Below are 20,000 nucleotides of genomic sequence, written 5' to 3' on the forward strand. Positions count from 1 at the left end.
CTTTCATAAGTAGCCTACTACTGTACACCCAAAGCGCTTTACAATCATATCAGGGGATCTCTCCTCAACCACCACCAGTGTGCAGCATCCACTTGGATGATATGGAAACAGCGATAGATACTGTGAGTGTGTGTACCGTCGCTGATCTGCACAGTTCACTTAGTGTCAGACAGTGTGTGGAAAAATAAAGCACACTATCAGGAGATCGTCTCTGTGTTTCATTCTGCTGATCTCTCGTCACATTCATGATCATTCACTGTCATCAGTTCACATCAATCATTTTCCTTACTCAAAATAAATGTTAACTTAAAATACAATGATGAAGAAAGTGGTGTAGAGCCAAATGTATTTACAGTCCAACGTCACAAACCTTCACTGGGTGCGTAAATCCAGCCCAAAAAGTCCTAAAGTAGGAAAAGGATCCGCACATGTCAAATAGGAAAAAGACTCTCCAACTGTTGGTTTATTATGCTTCAATAGAGGACACATAAAAGACCTGCTAAAACCTGCTATAAAGTGCTAAACATTTCCTCAATAACTCTAGTTGTCTAGAGTTAATCTCCAAACCATGAAATGCAGTTGAAAATAATATAAAAATAGAAACTAATGTAAAGATCAATGCTATAATAAGAGCTCTACACAGTGTGTAATTATATAAACGATACTGTCAGTCGCCATAGTTACACAAATGAAGGAGATCAATGCATTTATTAACATTCAGAAAGCCGTCTTTTTGCTCTGTCTTCAGATTAGTGTAATGATCAGAATAAACACACACTATTCTCACTGTGACAGGCTTGAGCTCTCAGTGTGGCATTGTGAATGTGCTGCAAAATACTGATTTTAAAAGAGCCCGTCTGGAGATTCAACGGTCTGATCGATCTTTCATTTGCGGCCCGTCTGACTTACGCTCTCTCTAGAGTTCATGTGTCCTGTGTGTTTCTTATGGCGTCATTTTTTAGTCAAATGTTATGAGCGTGTAAGACATGCTCACGAGCACATTATGTTATTTCACACGTGCAAAAATGAACCTTCAGCTGGCATGATAAAAGTACTCGCGCACAAATTCATCAACCGAGAGGTGTACAGGTAGCTGCGAGCGAGCGCCTGGCATACTTTCATAGGTTAACTCTGCTTGTACAGTGGAATCCTGCTCGCGCGCAGCGGGCTTCTGCTCGCGGAATGCTGTTTTGCTCGCGCAGTGGATTTCTGCTCGCTCAGCTGATTTCTGCTCGCTCGAGTCTACACGACTTTTGACAATTTGGGGGCGGAAACCAAGGAGGGCACTGACCCTCTTATGATTGGTCACTTTCATCATTGAAAATCTTGGGAAATCCTAACCCCGCCCACCTTCTGACGCAGCGCGCATCACTCAGCTCGTTCTGCTACTCGGTTATCTCTGTGTATATTTTAGGCAACGAAATATGTTATAAAACACCACACTATCTCTTTTCGTTTTCATTTAAAGAAATCTTAAACATTATAGCCACACAAATGTGGTTCAGGCAACGCGTATTGATTGCATATATAACGTTTGCCTATTTATAACAAAACGAAATATAAAACACAAACCTGCCTCTTTTCGTTTTAAATATAATATAAAAATATTAAACATTTTAATATGGTCCAGGCAATATGTGCATTTGTACTAAACAACAGATTTTGCAGTAAACACCATTACAGATCATCTTCGTTGTATTAAAATTTAAAATGACAAAACTCAACCCAGTCTCTTTTTGTTACATTTCACTTTTATCAATATTAGCCATTATAAAAGTATAAGTAAAAGGTATAAGAAGCTATACAAATAAAGCAAACAATTCAGTCAAACACACAAAGTCAGCGCTCTAGTCTAACCATACAACGGTAATGTTAAATAGCTTATAAAGTTATGAAACTTCCCCTCAGCCAAAACGATTGGCCAGGGAACAAATTATAGATTCACGAGACCAAAAATCGCCCGTTAGATATACACAAGACGAATTATATCTCATGTTTAACCACTACAGAGACGCCAGCGAAAGCGGCGAACGTCAGAAAGACTATAACCGAGGAAAGGCTGTTCCAGGCGGGGTACATGAGCGCCGAGCGCCCGGTCATCGTTGTATGGTTAGACTAGAGCGCTGACTTTGTATGTTTGACTGAATTGTTTGCTTTATTTGTAAAGCTTCTTATACCTTTTACTTATACTTTTATAATGGCTAATATTGATCAAACTGAAATTTAACAAAAAGAGACTGGGTTGAGTTTTGTCATTTTAAATTGTAATAATTGTATTTAAAAATTTAAAAACTGTAATGGTGTTTACTGCAAAATCAGTTTTTTTTTTTGTACAAATGCACATATTGCCTGGGCCATATTAAAATGTTTAATGTTTTTATATTATATTTAAAACGAAAAGAGGCAGGTTTGTGTTTTATATATATTTTTTATAAATAGGCAAACGTTATGTGCAGTGAATATAATCAATAGCCTACGCATTGCATGAACCACATTTGTGTGGCTATCATGTTTAAGATTTCTTTAAATGAAAACGAAAAGAGATAGTGTGGTGTTTTATCACATATTTCGTTGCCTAAAATATACACAGAGATAACCGGAGTAGCAGAGCGAGCTGAGTGACGCGCGCTGCGTCAGAAGGTGGGCGGGGTTAGGATTTCCCAAGATTTTCCATGATGAAAGTGACCAATCATAAGAGGGTCAGTGCCCTCCTTGGTTTCCGCCCCCAAATTGTCAAAAGTCGTGTAGACTCGAGCGAGCAGAAATCAGCTGAGCGAGCAGAAATCCACTGCGCGAGCAAAACAGCATTCCGCGAGCAGAAGCCGCTGCGTGCGAGCAGGATTCCACTGTACAAGCAGAGTTAACCTATGAAAGTATGCCAGGCGCTCGCTCGCAGCTACCTGTACACCTCTCGGTTGTTGAATTTGTGCGCGAGTACTTTTATCATGCCAGCTGAAGGTTAATTTTTGCGCGTGTGAAATAATATAATGTGCTCGTGAGCATGTCTTACACGCTCATAACTTTTGACTAAAAAATGACGCCATAGTTTCTTTCCTATCAGCTCAATGATGCCAAAAACTCTCTCAACTACAGCAGTCACAGATGTTCCTCTACTGAACACGTTTCTCTAGAGTTGATGCTGAAGTTCATGACAGATCATTGTGATCTGACAACACAGCGGTCAAATGTGTGAAATGAACAGCATCTTTTCTCCAAAGCAATAAGAGCACAAGCTTTGTTGTAGTCCAGACTTTAAAGTTAGGCATCTTTACAGATGATAATTTTAATAAATAGATAAAAACCTGCGCTGACAAACACTTGCAGTGCTGTGGATGTTTTCCAGGAGCCTCTGGAGGAGAAACGTGTACAAAAGCAGAGCAAAAGCTCCTGGAGACACAAACTGTGCTGTAACTACAGACTTAACCATGACTTGATGGAGCAACATGAGAAGAAATATTCCAGCTCTACGTGACGAATCTCACATTCTGCTTCTAAAGCATCAGAACGCTCAGCTGCTTTTATGGGAAGAGCATCACTGGACACTTCTTTTCTGCTCTTTGTTGAAATGATTTAGACACTCCATCTGAATAATGCTTAATCGGACAGATTTTGTTGAGCTTCGTTCAGGTGTCCTGACGTTGGAGGAAGGCTCAAACTGTTGTAGAGGACATGAAGCTCAGAGAACATATCCTTCACTGCCAAATATCTGTGCTTCAGCATTATTATACAACAAATCATATTTCAGCTGTCTTCTATCAGGACAAATAAAGGAAAGGATCATAAGGACACAGAAATAGAGTTTGTGACAGAAGTGGCTCAACTTACCCAACATTAGGGGTGTAGTATGTTGTCACTGGAGCATTTGAGTTTAAAATAAATAATTACATTATCCCATGACAGTCTTACTTTACAGCACATTATTCAGAATGTCTATTCATTAAGAATATTTCCATGCACTGAAATATCCAAAATATTCCAGTGTTAAATTATGAGAAAACAAAATAAAGTTTCCCAAAAAAATAGCTTTTATTAGATAAAGAAAATATTAAATGTTCCTCTTTACAGTTCAATAAAACATTGTGTGTTTGAAGAGAAATATAATCACATGAAAAAAAGAGTTGGATTCTCTCTGCCACAACTATCATTTTTAGTAAATTTCAACATTTCATAGTTTATGGCTAATCTTTCACCAAGAAAAATTTACATAAATTCACCAGCATTTATAAAATGCGCAGTTAAACAATGTTCATTGAACTCATTTGATCTTCCCCATAGAACATTTACTCAGATGCACAAAACAGGTGTGAGATTTAGTGATGATGCTATGAATGAATATTTTGAAAGAAGAATATTTTGAAAAGTTCTGATAAAGCCATATTTTCCTGTATCATCACTAAAGAAGCCTTGGGCACTAGACTGGAGAGTCAGCGACCAGGTGGAACAGGAACCAACACAAGATACAGTGTTGTCTTACAAATTTATTAAATGTTTAATTTAGGGTTACACTGAATTTAGCATGTTATGGTTATGTATAAATGATGATTATCAGAGTTTCTGAGACTCCGACCAGTCCTGTTTTCTGTATTTGTAAGATTACTGAAACTGTTAATGGCTCTTGGAGCTCGTGTTTTAGCAGAGAGTCCTGCCAGTCCTGTACTCGAGTCTCAGCATTTGAATAGATATGCTGAGTGGATTAGGATTGGCAACACTCTCAGTCTAGAACAGGATCCTAAACCGGTCTCATCACAAAGTTTTGGTTCCTGCCCCTAAATGTATATAAATTGCAAGAGAACGTTCCCTTAGTCAGACTTGATGAACTACAGACTCGGAAGAATAAATCTCTTCTGCTTAAAAGATACAACCCAAGCCGCCTCCTGGTCCTGCTTCGATGAAGGAATAAAGTTTCCAACAACACACAAGCCAAGATAACAAGATAAAAAACGGAAAAAAAATCGAATTAAACTAATGACTAAAGATTGCAAAAGAATGAAAGGTAAAAACAAAAGAAAATCCTAGAAAATAATTACTTGAACTGCAAACAAAATAAACTAAACAAGACTGCAACCTTGCAAATATAGAGAGAACTGAAAATAAGTTTGGGGGAACTGGAGCAGAAGACTGAAACTAGATTAGAGTAAAAACACAGGAACAAGGAAAAATATAGATTTATCAAAAGGAATAGTCAAACAAGAGAAACTAAATCTAGCAGTGACTGACAAGAACTGCGAGAAACACACACACACACACACACACACACACACACACTGAGGGAAAGGAGCACAACATAAAGGGATCAGAACACGAGGATCAGGGGGGCGTATTACAGAAACTTTCTATCTTAAGTCTTAAGTTAAGATCTAACAAGGTAATGTAGGATTTTTCACAAATTTGTATTACAGAAGCAAATATTAAGTTGATTTAGGAAAATCTCATCTTATCTGTGGTTAGGAAATCTTAAACCCCTTCACCGGTAATCAACTCTCAGATCTGTTATCAAGCAACCAACGAGACGCAAAAGCTGCTGTGAAGTAAAACGGAAAAACTCAGATAATAGAAATAACTGAAACAAAATAGGTGGTGCTCTTCATTAAGTAAGTTTTGATAAGCTTGTTAGAAAAGGCCTAATCCTTTTATTTCATAGGAATCTGTAATTATTTGTGCAGCACATCATTTGGGTGTTCACAAAGTCTTTCCACCATCAAACATCGCTGTTCTTCATCTTAAATCATTAACAAATGTGACGTCATTCTCAGACAGGGTTATAATTATGTGATTTTTATGGTTGGCTTTCAAATAATTTTGAGGTTAGGACACCCACAGGGTTGTCCTAAAGTTAGGAGTTAGGATGCTTCTGTAATACCATTTTTCTATCCGTAGTTAAGATAAGAATATGCACTTAAGAAATGTCATTTTGTAATTGTTTTTTTCCTAAATGAGGTCCTAACTGAAACTGCCATGGTTACCAAACAGATAAGATAGGATTATAAAATTAGGATCTTTCTGTTAATGTGCAGGCCAACGAGGACTAGACAAGGACTAAACAAGGGGGCGTGGTAACAGGAAACAAGGAGGCGGGACAAGAGGAGCACATGGCAAACACAAACAAAGACAAAGCCATGTGATCAGACACAACACAAACAAGGAAACATTGAACAAAGACAAAGCCACGTGATCAGACACAACACAAACAAGGAAACATTGAACAAAGACAAAGCCATGTGATCAGACACAACACAAACAAGGAAACATTGAACAGAGACAAAGGGCAGGACCCTGACATCCATGTTCAAAAGGGGTAAAGCTTCTCTTTCTGAAGAACTGAGATGAATTCAGCTTTCACAGGATCTCTGTGTTTGCGAACAATGTCACAGATCTTTCTCATGCTCTCCTGACTGGTTAAACACTGTGTGATTTCTGAATATTGTTCCTCATGAATTAGTTCTTGCTGACGCAGTTTATCTGCAATGATCTGGACATTTGTAACCCCCTGAATGAGATCTGACCAATGCTTATTAAAATATCTTGCTTTATCTGCCTCACTATTCAGACACGGCTCGTCTCTCTTAGGATGAATCTGATCACTATTCAGACACGGCTCGTCTCTCTTTTTCAGTTCATTTTTCTTAATTGTTGTAGTCCAGACAGTCTTCTGATCCTCTTCTCTGATAAGAGTCATTTGAAGATCATTCTCCAGACTTGTGTTGACCTTGAAGAAGTTTGGGGGAGTTTCTCTTGTGAGTGTGATCCCTTCTTCAGGACTGATAGTGGAGGCACCAGGAACATCAAGAATGTGTGGCGTGTTCATCCGAAATGGCCTGCCAGGTCTCGGATGCCTGATGATGCATGATGAAAATGATTTTTCAGTTTCCTCAACATTTTTTCTTTCACAGGGATCAAATGGAAAAAAGTAGAGATGTAGAATGGGAGGATCTTTAGAACACATGTAGAGAAGAAGATCGCAGTGTTCTTCCCATCCATATATCAATCTTATAATTAAAGTTATAATAGAGAAGGATGGTTGGACAATCTTAGCATGAAATCGGGTCAACTGCACAGGTTCTGTGGTTATTCCCTCGTCTTTTACGGTGAGGAATTTCACAGCATCTTTGAGAGAGGGGTCAGACTCTCCTAAACAGACGTAATGGGGCAGATAAACTTCCTCCAGTTTCCCTGAGATCACCGTCACGTCAATCACTGGACCGATCCGGTTGCACTGCAGCCTCTTCAGCTCTGCGTTGAGGAAGAGTCCGTCTACGGTACGGTACTGAAGGGTGACGACACAGTCACAGACCCATCGCATTCTGGTCCTGACACACTCGTAACGGCCTGGGTCAGTGCTGACCCTGAACTTTGACCCTCCTTCATCTGTACAGGCCGACGGCTCAATCTGAAGCCACTGATCAGAATCATCAGCTATATGGACACAAGACTGACAGTTCAGCAGCGGGTGAATATCGAGCCCAGTAGGTTTGGGCTGAGAGAACCTGTGAAGAACAAGAAGAAGGCAGAAGCAAAGAGTCAGCTGGTTTTATTAATCTCAGTTAATGTTAATTTCAATGTTTATTAATACATTATTAAAATCAAAAGTTGTATCTGTCAATATTATTTAATGGACCTGAACTAACATGAACTAGCAATGAACAATTGACTAACTAACGTTAACAAATATAGTTAATGCATTAACTAATGTTAAAGGGGGGGTGAATTGCTGTTTCATGCATACTGAGTTTTTACACTGTTAAAGAGTGTGATTCCCATGCTAAACATGGACAAAGTTTCAAAAGTTAAGTTGTACGTTTGAAGGAGTATTTTTGTTCCAAAAATACTCCTTCCGGTTTGTCACAAGTTTCGAAAAATTTTTTCGAGTATGGCTCTGTCTTACGTAAGATAGGGCGGAATTTCCTTATATGGGTCCTAAGGGCACTTCTCCGCAGCCACGTGCGCACTCGTAGACCAGAGAGAGAAGAGAGCGAAAGCAGTACGTTACCTCAAAGCGCTATGCTCGGCTTTTAGGGAAGTCAATGTCACCAAAGAAGTGGGTTTTTGGTTGCCAGGGCAAGACAACCCTGCACAGATTCCCAAAGAACCCAGCGTTAAGGGAACAGTGGATGGAGTTTGTTTTTTTGAAGCATCAACGGAGGTTGTGCAAGACTCTTTGTTCCCTGCATTTCGACGATGATTGTTTTATAAACAAAGCCCAGATCGACGGATTTGCAGATCGTCTAATGCTTAAGGATCGAGCAGTCACAATGATAAAGGTTCGCTGTGCATGCGGTGAGTAAGAAACTGCTTCTAATGTCTCTCTGTGTTGTTGTTAGCTCAGTTAGCACAGCTATAGCACCCCGCCCACACGGCCCGCCCCCAGCCGCTCGTTTTTTTCCGGAAAGACTCGGTACAGCCTATCTTTCTTTTATAAATGGGTGATTCTTCAATTAGGGGAACTTTTATGTCCCCAGGTTATACATTCATGTTAAAAATACTATATTATAAAATAAATAGTTTAGTTATTTCAAATAATATTTATTGAACCACCAAAAAATGTTATACACTAAAATATTTTATAATATATATTTTCATCACTAACATTTGGCTACTAAGGCCTTGTCCCCAACCCAGACTTTAAAACTTATCTGCTCTGAAAATGTGATAAAATGTTATCAGTTCATAAAAAAAAAATCACAATATATGTTTAAAAAGTAACTTAAAAAGGCACTTGATGCATAATTCGGGTTCATATCTGTGGAATTTGTGAATATTTTTAACAATTTAGTATTGTCCACAACAATACTGTCATTACCACGACAGTCTACGATTACAACAAGGATATTTTTGAGGGTAAGACTTGTTTATGCTGTAACCATGGAAATGAAGACTAGCAGAGGAGCACATGTCAGCTGTAATGAGGAGTCACCGGATTGAGGATCCATCTGCAACTTTATTAATACAGAGTCGAAAACAGGTACAAGCAAGGTCGAGACAGGCAGCAAACATTCACAGAACAAAGGACAGGCAAGAGGTCTGGGCAGGTAGATGACAATCGTAATCCAAAAGACAAGCAAAGGTCGAGGCAGGCAGCAAAACATTCATAGAAGAAAGGACAGGCAAGAGGTCTGGGCAGGCAGCTGACAATCGTAATCCAAAAGACAGGCAAAGGTCGAGGCGGGCGGCAAGGAATCCAACAACGAGAAACAGTCCAAGATCAAACACAGAAAATAATCCACAGTAGAAAACGCTCAGAAATGATCACCACAGCAAATCAAGACTTCGCAATGGTGGTGTGTGTGTTGACTGCTTAAATAGTGTTTGTGAAATGAGTTGCAGGTGTGTGTGTAATCAGTCCCAGGTATGAGGGCCTATGGGATTTGTAGTCCGAATAGCAACAGTCAATATTCTGGTGAGAGCTCCCTCTGGTGACCTAGAGGAGGCGGAGAGGAAGCCTCTCCTGTAACAGAGCCCCCCCCCTGCGAGCGGCTCCTGACGCGAGGAGGCAGACGACGCCGGGGTCTTCCACGCGGTCGAGGGGCCGGTTTTTCCGGGTGCATCCTATGGAACTCCTCTGTGAGGGTAGGGTCGAGGATATCATCCATGTTGACCCAGGATCGCTCTTCCGGACCGTACCCCTCCCAATCCACCAGGTATTGTAGAGTAGCGCCCCGGCGTCTGGAGTCGAGTAACTCACGAACTTGGTACGCCTCCTCGCCTTCAACCAGGATAGGCGGGGGGGCCTGACCCTCGGCTCTGCTCTCCGACTCTCCTCCCGGAACACCAGCGGGTTTAAGCAGCGAAACATGAAATGTGGGAGAGATACGATAGTTAGCAGGTAACTCTAAACGAAATGAAACTGGAGTAATTTGTCTAAGAATTTTGAAAGGACCCACATACCTAGGACTGAGTTTTCTGCATGGGTGTCTAAGGCGGAGGTCCCTTGTGGAAAGCCAAACCCATTGCCCTGGAGTGTACTCTGGACCTGGACGGCGGTGACGATTGGCCTGTTGTTCTTGTCTGTGTACTGCATGAAGTAGATGAGTGTGTGCTCGGTTCCAGACTTCCTCGCTATGCTGAAGCCAGTCAGTGACAGATGGTAGATCGGATGGTTCACCGGACCAAGGAAACAAGGGTGGTTGGTAGCCCAAGATGCATTTGAAGGGGGTCATCCCCGTGGCAGGTTTCTGCAGTGAATTTTGTGCGTATTCTGCCCACATTAAGTATCTACTCCAATCAGATTGGTTGTGTTGGCAATATGACCTGAGAAAACGGGTGAGTTCTTGATTTAATCGTTCAGTTTGCCCGTTGGACTGCGGATGATAACCAGAGGTGAGACTGATGTTCACGTTGAGCTGTTTAAAGAAAGCTGACCATACTCTGGAGGTAAACTGTGGACCTCTGTCTGACACAATGTCCTCAGGTAATCCATAGAAGCGGAAGATGTAGTTGCATAGTACCTCGGCTGTTTCAAAAGCAGTGGGAAGTTTAGGCAAAGGAATGAGACGACAAGCTTTGGAGAAACGGTCAATAACTGTCAGGATTGTGGTGTTGCCCTGGGAGTTGGGGAGGTCAGTCACAAAATCAATGGCGATGTGGGACCAGGGACGCTGAGGAATCGGCAGGGGTTGAAGTAGACCAGCGGGTAATTGTCGAGGGCTTTTGGATGTGTTACATATGGTACAGTTCTTTACAAAGGTTGTGGTGTCTGTAGACATTGTGGGCCACCAAAACCGGTTAGTGAGGAGATGATGCGTTGCTGTGATTCCAGGATGCCCTGAGCTTGGAGTCGAGTGGACCTGCTGAAGGAGTCTCTCCCTTAGTTGTTCGGGGACAAAGGTGAGATTGTGTGGGCAGTTTGATGGTGGAGGATTTTGGGTGTTGTGTTGGTTAATCTCTGTCATGATGTCCCACTGAACTGGAGCAACGAGCAGTGTTTCGGGGATAATGTTCTCGTCAGGGTTATAATGAACTGGATCTTCAAGTTGTCGTGACAGTGCATCAGCTTTGGTATTCTTGGAACCAGGTCTGTAGGTGACAATGAAATTGAAGCGAGTGAAAAACATGGCCCACCTTGCTTGACGAGGATTTAGTCGTTTAGCTGAACGTAGATATTCCAGGTTCTTGTGATCAGTGATTACTGTAAATGGATGCTGTGCCCCCTCTAACCAGTGTCGCCATTCTTCTAGGGCGGCTTTCATGGCCAAGAGTTCACGATTGCCGACATCATAGTTTCTCTCTGCAGCGGATAATTTCCTGGAAAAGAAGGCGCATGGAAACATCTTTGCTGGGGATCCATGGCGTTGAGAGAGTATGGCCCCTATGCCTGTGTTGGAGGCATCCACCTCCACGATAAACGGAAGATCTGGATCAGGATGATGGAGAATGGGCGCAGAGGTGAAGCGTGTCTTGAGATCCTTGAATGCTTGCTGAGCATCAGGTGACCAGGAAAGGCGTGACGTGGAGCGTTTGGTCATGGCAGTTAGCGGAGCAGCGATCGTGCTGAAATCTCTTATGAATCTTCTATAGAAGTTGGCAAATCCAAGAAATCTCTGCAGTTCCTTCACTGTGCGTGGTTGAGGCCAGTCGAGCACTGATTTTACCTTGTTCTCATCCATTGCAACTCCCTCTCGACTGATGATGTATCCCAGGAAGGTTGTTGCTGTTTGGTGGAATTCGCATTTCTCTGCCTTGGCGTACAGTTGATGCTGGATTAGGCGTTGGAGTACTGATCTTACATGCTGGATGTGTTCTTCTAGAGAATTGGAGTAAATCAGGATATCATCTATGTACACTATTACCCATCTGTCGAGCATGTCACGGAAGACATCATTGATGAATGACTGGAACACAGAAGGACTATTTGCCAGGCCGAATGGCATGACCAAATATTCGTAGTGCCCCGAGGATGTTGAAAAAGCCGTTTTCCACTCGTCTCCTTCTCTAATACGGATTAGATTATATGCGCTGCGCAGGTCGAGTTTAGTGAAGTATCTAGCTTGACGGAGTTGTTCGAGTGCAGTAGGAACCAATGGCAAGGGATATTGAAATTTAATGGTGATGTCGTTAAGGCCACGATAATCAATGCAAGGTCTCAAACCACCATCTTTTTTCTTGACGAAGAAGAACCCAGCTGATGCTGGGGATGTAGAGGGTCTGATGAAGCCTTTAGCCAGTTCTTCCTTGATGTAAGATTTCATGGATTCTGATTCGGGTTGTGACAATGGAAATATTCTTCCCCTAGGGGAAGTTGCACCAGGTAACAGATCAATGGCACAGTCACTGGAACGATGAGGTGGCAATTGTGATGCTTTAGTTTTACTGAATGCTTCACTTAAATCGGAGTATTCGGCAGGCAAGCCCTGAAGTACAGGAGTTTGTTTATTAATTTCCATTTCGTGCATCGGCAATGGATTAATGCGGGTGAGACAATGTTCATGGCAGGCAGGATCCCACTGGATGATTTGTTCTTCCTTCCAGGAAATATGAGGATTGTGTTGACGCAACCATGGCAGACCAAGAATAATGGAATTGTGAGGGGAATGAATTATATAGAATCTAATAGCCTCTCTGTGTAAAACTCCAACCTGCATGCAGACCTCCTCGGTGATGTATGTTATCCTCCCCTCTCCAATGGGACGACCATCTAGCGCCTCCACTGCCAGACAAGAGTTACACCGTGTTAGAGTGAGTTTATGTTGTTGGGCAAATTCACGTGACATAAAGTTGCCAGCAGCACCTGAGTCTAACAAGGCAAACGTGGAGATAGTTCTATCTTGAACCGTTATATTCACTGGGGTTTTAACACATGAAGAGGAATAATTTAACTGTCCGCTCTCACTCACCGCTTTGGAGCTAGAAGAATTGGGGCGAATGGGGCATGATGTCTTCAGATGTCCGGCTTGGCCACAGTACAAGCATAGATGGTGTTGAATTCGCCGCTCCCTTTCCTCAGGGGTTAAATGAGTGTAACCAAGCTGCATTGGTTCTGGAGGGGGTGCTTGTGTCTCAGTGAACAGGTTGCGAGCAGGACGACGTGAGCGAATTAAATTGTCAATTTGAATTGTTAGTTCAATTAACTCATTAAGTGATCTTCCCTCATCGCGGCACGCTAATTCAGCTTGGAGTTCCAGATTTAACCCCTTTCTGAACAGCAGTTTTAACGGATCTTCTCCCCAGTTGGTTTGTGCCGCAAGAGTGCGAAATGACAATGCATATTCTGCCGCCGTTCTTCTCCCCTGACTAAGAGCGAGCAACTGATCACCAGCACTTTTACCTCCAACCGGATGTTCAAATACTTCTCTGAAGCGCTGAAGAAATACATTGAAGGAAGGGAAAGCGGTTCCGTCATCTCTCCATACTGCGGTAGCCCAGTCTAATGCCCTTCCGGTTAGCAATGAGCAAACAAAAGATATCTTGCCCGAATCTGCTGGGTACAAGGTAGGTTGCTGGTTTACAAACAGAGAGCATTGTAACAGGAATCCTTTGCATTTCGCTGGGTCTCCGTCAAATTTTTCGGGGAATGCAAGACGTGGGTTCACACTGGTGGAAGGAGTGGGAATGCTTTCAGCGGAAGGAGGTGACGGAGCCGCCGCGCCCTCCGCGGGTGTCATACGTAGCCCTTGTAGTGCTTTAACGAGTTCTTCAGTCAAAGAGGTTAGATGAGCGAGTTGGTGCTGATGTACTGCGAGTTGGTGGCCTTGAGCTGATAGTTCAGATGACAATTGCGTGATGGCTGCTGGATCGCTTAGTGGCGAAGTCTTCTGTAATGAGGAGTCACCGGATTGAGGATCCATCTGCAACTTTATTAATACAGAGTCGAAAACAGGTACAAGCAAGGTCGAGACAGGCAGCAAACATTCACAGAACAAAGGACAGGCAAGAGGTCTGGGCAGGTAGATGACAATCGTAATCCAAAAGACAAGCAAAGGTCGAGGCAGGCAGCAAAACATTCATAGAAGAAAGGACAGGCAAGAGGTCTGGGCAGGCAGCTGACAATCGTAATCCAAAAGACAGGCAAAGGTCGAGGCGGGCGGCAAGGAATCCAACAACGAGAAACAGTCCAAGATCAAACACAGAAAATAATCCACAGTAGAAAACGCTCAGAAATGATCACCACAGCAAATCAAGACTTCGCAATGGTGGTGTGTGTGTTGACTGCTTAAATAGTGTTTGTGAAATGAGTTGCAGGTGTGTGTGTAATCAGTCCCAGGTATGAGGGCCTATGGGATTTGTAGTCCGAATAGCAACAGTCAATATTCTGGTGAGAGCTCCCTCTGGTGACCTAGAGGAGGCGGAGAGGAAGCCTCTCCTGTAACATCAGCCATGAAAGAACAGTGATATTTGATGTCTGAAAAAGTAAGTAATTTAATCATGAATTCCTTCTGATCATGGAGTAGACTTATTCAGCGTCATTACCATAAATGCTGTAGCAGCAGTATTTTGATAAATGTATATATATATTTACATGATTTATGTGTATTTAAAGTTCTTTTTGTACTAGCTGCTGAGTGATGTTAGCAAATCCATGACCTAGCATCATTTTTCCTGAAAAAAAATAAAAAATGTCATTACCGCAACACGTCATTACCAACACAAAACTTGTTGTGATGGTAATGACAAGTGATGGTGGTAATGACATGTGCAAAGTCTAAATTCTAAATAAAACCTAATTTTACAACAAGGACAATTCTTTATGAAATTAAATTAGCTTATTTTAATACCATGAGCAAGATCCTAAGCAAAAACATTGGGTTACCACAATACTCCCACATGACACACAATGGCATTGCTCACTGACACTTTGCTCATTGAGTGACTACACTATGCCTGTCATTTAAACTAGGGCCCAGTATATCTTTCTCTCCACATCCCATCCATCTCCCTTTATCATCTCTAATTCACATTTTGAATGTTCAAATACATGTTTGAAAGCAAACACATTTTATTATGCATTGTTAGTTTTAACCCAATGCAACTTTTATGAGTTTTTAACCCAAACATATAGTATTTCACCTAATGGTAATAGTCATAGTTATGAAATGTTTATGAAGGATATTTTTATGCTGTTTTATCCCATTGTGACAATTGATTCTCTAGAAAATATTGTATGGTTTCTTCATGATTGAAATAAACATGTTCAAGTTAATGGTTGTCATATTTATATATATCTCCTCAAATCTGTCCATTTCTTGCAACAACACTCACCAGAAGTCATTATTTAAGCCTTTAAATTTGCTTTATGTATCAGTGCACTTTTCATTTATGTCATTACCAAAACACTATGTCATTACCAGAACAGTATGTCATTACCGCCACGTTGCTTAATTTACAAGAAATATACCTTTAAAACTGTTTTATGTTCAATCTTGAGGTACTAAATGAAAAGCCTAATGAAATACTCATCCACCTATTCAAAGAAAAAACATCTAAAATTAATTTTCCAGAAATTAAACAAAAGTGTGCTTTGATGAACACAGAAAAACACATTTTGATGGTAAGAACAAGAAAATATATGTAATTCGCTGAATGGAAACATTTTGGTTTTTTATAAGTATTGTTGAAGGTTAATAATGTTTGCAAGATAAATGAGTTTAAATGATCTCCTTGATACATTCTTTGCATTATGAGACTTTTTGATGTTGTGATGGGAATGACGTTTTGCAGTGCCAGTTGGCAAATAGATATAAAATACTCAAATTATATTTAAGCTCAGTCGCGGCCATTATTATATCTTTACATCAAAGCATGTAAACATTGTCTTGACATAATTCTAACAAAATTCAACCAAATTTCATTCATCAAAATGTAAGATGGCAAAATAGCCCCCAATTGAAGAATCACCCAAATATAATAAAACTAAAGACGTTTTGGAGATATGAAGGATGCAATACTACTCTATAGGTACTCAAGATTAACAGGAGATTGAGTGAAAATGAGCATTTCACCCCCCCTTTAACTAATGGGACCTTATTGTAAAGCATTACCATCAATTCAAAACCAACAACATACAAACAGTTTACTATAAAAAAAACTATTTTTGACAAGCAGTTTCACAGAGAGAAAATATAAAGCTAGTATACACTCACCTAAAGGATTATTAGGAACATCTGTTCAATTTCTCATTAATGCAATTATCTAATCAACCAATCACATGGCAGTTGCTTCAATGCATTTAGGGGTGTGGTCCTGGTCAACACAATCTCCTGAACTCCAAACTGAATGTCAGAATGGGAAAGAAAGGATTTAAGCAATTTTGAGCGTGGCATGGTTGTTGGTGCCAGACGGGCCGGTCTGAGTATTTCACAATCTGCTCAGTTACTGGGATTTTCACGCACAACCATTTCTAGGGTTTACAAAGAATGGTGTGAAAACGGAAAAAACATCCAGTATGCGGCAGTCCTGTGGGCGAAAATGCCTTGTTGATGCTAGAGGTCAGAGGAGAATGGGCCGACTGATTCAAGCTGATAGAAGAGCAACTTTGACTGAAATAACCACTCATTACAACCGAGGTATGCAGCAAAGCATTTGTGAAGCCACAACACGCACAACCTTGAGGCGGATGGGCTACAACAGCAGAAGACCCCACCGGGTACCTCATCTCCACTATAAATAGGAAAAAGAGGCTACAATTTGCACAAGCTCACCAAAATTGGACAGTTGAAGACTGGAAAAATGTTGCCTGGTCTGATGAGTCTCGATTTCTGTTGAGACATTCAGATGGTAGAGGCAGAATTTGGCGTAAACAGAATGAGAACATGGATCCATCATGCCTTGTTACCACTGTGCAGGCTGGTGGTGGTGGTGTAATGGTGTGGGGGATGTTTTCTTGGCACACTTTAGGCCCCTTAGTGCCATTTGGGCATCGTTTAAATGCCACGGCCTACCTGAGCATTGTTTCTGACCATGTCCATCCCTTTATGACCACCATGTACCCATCCTCTGATGGCTACTTCCAGCAGGATAATGCACCATGTCACAAAGCTCGAATCATTTCAAATTGGTTTCTTGAACATGACAATGAGTTCACTGTACTAAAATGGCCCCCACAGTCACCAGATCTCAACCCAATAAAGCATCTTTGGGATGTGGTGGAACGGGAGCTTCGTGCCCTGGATGTGCATCCCACAAATCTCCATCAACTGCAAGATGCTATCCTATCAATATGGGCCAACATTTGTAAAGAATGCTTTCAGCACCTTGTTGAATCAATGCCACGTAGAATTAAGGCAGTTCTGAAGGCGAAAGGGGGTCAAACACAGTATTAGTATGGTGTTCCTAATAATCCTTTAGGTGAGTGTATAATGCTGCGACTGACACCTGTGATGTCACTCACTAATAACAAACAATCAAATATAACAAACAAATATATACTATAATGAGAGTTTAATTCGCACACAATTGTCAAGTTATGTTTAACTAGCCAACATGAACTCTAAATTCTCCATCAATAAGCTAAAGCTGAATAATGTGTCAAGTCTTCTATAAATCAGTGTGGATATTTTCACAGAGGTGGAAAGATATCAGACCATCAGCAGTCTGAGGTGGACAGAAATGTTCATTATCAAACATAATAAATGAGTTTGACTATAAAGAACTGGACTGTTTTACTGCTTACAACACAACTGTCTACAGTTAACTGTGCTTGATTGTAATTGAGGGAGGGCTGGAATAGATCAAGTAATACTGAGTGAATTTGATTATTTCTGTCTTATTCCTCGTCTGCAGGAATATTAATAGAAAAGAAGATCACACTACAGCTAGAAAATTACAGAAAATAGCAAATTACAGTTTAGAGATCGTGTGTGATCAGGAGCTTTTGAGAAATACCAGTAACCCACATAGCAACATTGTGTCGGCCCAGATCCGGCCCACATCTGGCACACGTGGAAAGATGATCTGGCCCACATGCAGCGTGGAATTACGGCACTTGGGTGGGCCGCTCCTGTTTGCCAGATCTGGGCCACAAGCAGGCCATAGCAATGCCACATCTCAGCCAAGAGCAAAGAAATAAACCAGAACTGGACCTTATCTGAGCCACAAAGTCTGTGTATATTAAATATGAAGTCATCTCAGCTTTAATAAGCCTGTTAACAAGCAGAATCACTGAAAGAAAGAAGAGAACAGAAAAAGAGACGAGCAGAAACACAAGAACTGCAACTGACTTCAGCCACAGCCTTAGATGAAATCCACTGAAGAGAAAAGAAGACATTAAATCTGTGAAGATCTCAGCAGAGGAGGATTAAACAACTCCACAAACAGCATTACCAGCTTCACTTATTACTAACCAGACTGACTTTATTTCTGCCAGACTTCTACACAAGTTTTTATTGAGAACTAGATGTACCGCATCGCGGTACAAAATATGACCGCCGCTCAGGCCTGCACTGGCTTTCTACAAAAATAAATGACGTGGAGTAATTTGGCTGTATTGCGTGTTTATGTATATACCTAAAAAAAGTAATAGTATGTGCATGTCTGTCTGTGTGTGTGTGTGTGTGTGTGTGTGTGTATGTGTGTGTGTTTGTGTATGTGTGTGTCTGTGTGTGTGTGTGTGTGTCTGTGCGTGTATGTATGTGTGCGTACATGTGTGCACGTGTGTGTTTGTGTGTGTGTGTCTGTGCATGTGGATTTGTATGTGTGTGTATGGGTGTGTGTCTGTGCGTGTGGATGTCAGTGTGTGTGCATGCTTGCGTTTGTTTGTATTCCTGCATGTGTGTGTGTGACAGTATCATCCTAAACCAGCAACCCTTCGCTCAACAGCACCATCTACAGGCCGATGAGTGTACAGTCACTAAATGTGCACATAAATGAATTTATTTTATACCCCCCATGGATGAAATTCTACAAAACTTAGCAGAGGATACCCCCAGAGGATGTCAAGTTAATCATACACATGAAATATGGTGCAGTTCTGAACATCTCCACTGAAGATAGGGGCAATTAAAGCAGAATAATATTGCATTTTCATTTTTTATTGGAGGGGCGCAAATCACAAATGAGTGATTATGGGCTAGGTTGATGTGGGCCCTTAAGAGCAACATACCATAAAAATTTCTTCATCCTCGGTGCCACGGTTCAGGTAGTTATTTAGGAAAAACTGAATTTTTTTGGGTTTGGGGGGGGCCCAGCGCGGGGGGGGGGGGAGTGGCCCCCGGGGACCAAACGAAATTTTTCCGTAGAAGTCTAGTGGGGCTACATGCCCACCAAATTTCATGTTCCCCGGTGTTTCGGTGTCCCTGGTATCGTTGACGAAAAATTTACGGGGGCCCCAGCGCAGGGGGGGGAAGTGGCCCCCGGGGACCAAACAAAATTTTTCCGTAAAAGTCTAGTAGACCAACATACCATAAAAATTTCTTCATCCTCGGTGCCACGGTTCAGGTAGTTATTTAGGAAAAACTGAATTTTTTGGGGTTTGGGGGGGCCCAGCGCGGGGGGGGAGTGGCCCCCGGGGACCAAACGAAATTTTTCCTTAGAAGTCTAGTGGGGCTACATGCCCACCAAATTTCATGTTCCCCGGTGTTTTGGTGTCCCTGGTATCGTTGACGAAAAATTTAAGGGGGCCCCAGCGCGGGGGGGGAAGTGGCCCCCGGGGACCAAACGAAATTTTTCCGTAAAAGTCTAGTAGACCAACATACCATAAAAATGTCTTCATCCTCGGTGCCACGGTTCAGGTAGTTATTTAGGAAAAACTGCATTTTTTGGGGTTTGGGGGGGCCCAGCGCGGGGGGGGAGTGGCCCCCGGGGACCAAACGAAATTTTTCCTTAGAAGTCTAGTGGGGCTACATGCCCACCAAATTTCATGTTCCCCGGTGTTTCGGTGTCCCTGGTATCGTTGACGAAAAATTTAAGGGGGCCCCAGCGCGGGGGGGGAAGTGGCCCCCGGGGACCAAACAAAATTTTTCCGTAAAAGTCTAGTAGACCAACATACCATAAAAATTTCTTCATCCTCGGTGCCACGGTTCAGGTAGTTATTTAGGAAAAACTGCATTTTTTGGGGTTTGGGGGGGCCCAGTGCG

The 20,000-nt window shown here is 41.8% G+C and overlaps 1 protein-coding gene and 1 long non-coding RNA gene across 2 annotated transcripts in view; one reads left to right on the plus strand and one right to left on the minus strand.

Annotated features, from left to right (window-relative positions):
• The window catches only part of LOC307169671, a 373,130-nt gene that overhangs the window by 319,083 nt on the left and 34,047 nt on the right, over positions 1–20,000 (plus strand). The gene's annotated exons all lie outside the window — the stretch shown is intronic.
• Positions 1–20,000, minus strand: part of LOC307167423 (NACHT, LRR and PYD domains-containing protein 1 homolog) — a 256,692-nt gene that overhangs the window by 201,468 nt on the left and 35,224 nt on the right. Inside the window, exon 5 of the mRNA XM_079886522.1 lies at positions 4,004–7,484. Coding sequence (XP_079742648.1) covers positions 6,287–7,484 — 1,198 coding nt within the window. The 3' untranslated portion in view covers positions 4,004–6,286. Of the gene's footprint in view, positions 7,485–20,000 lie in introns of the transcript that reaches the window.

The sequence above is a fragment of the Squalius cephalus genome (assembly GCF_949319135.1).
Source record: "Squalius cephalus genome assembly, chromosome: 1".
NCBI classification, from domain to species: domain Eukaryota; kingdom Metazoa; phylum Chordata; class Actinopteri; order Cypriniformes; family Leuciscidae; genus Squalius; species Squalius cephalus.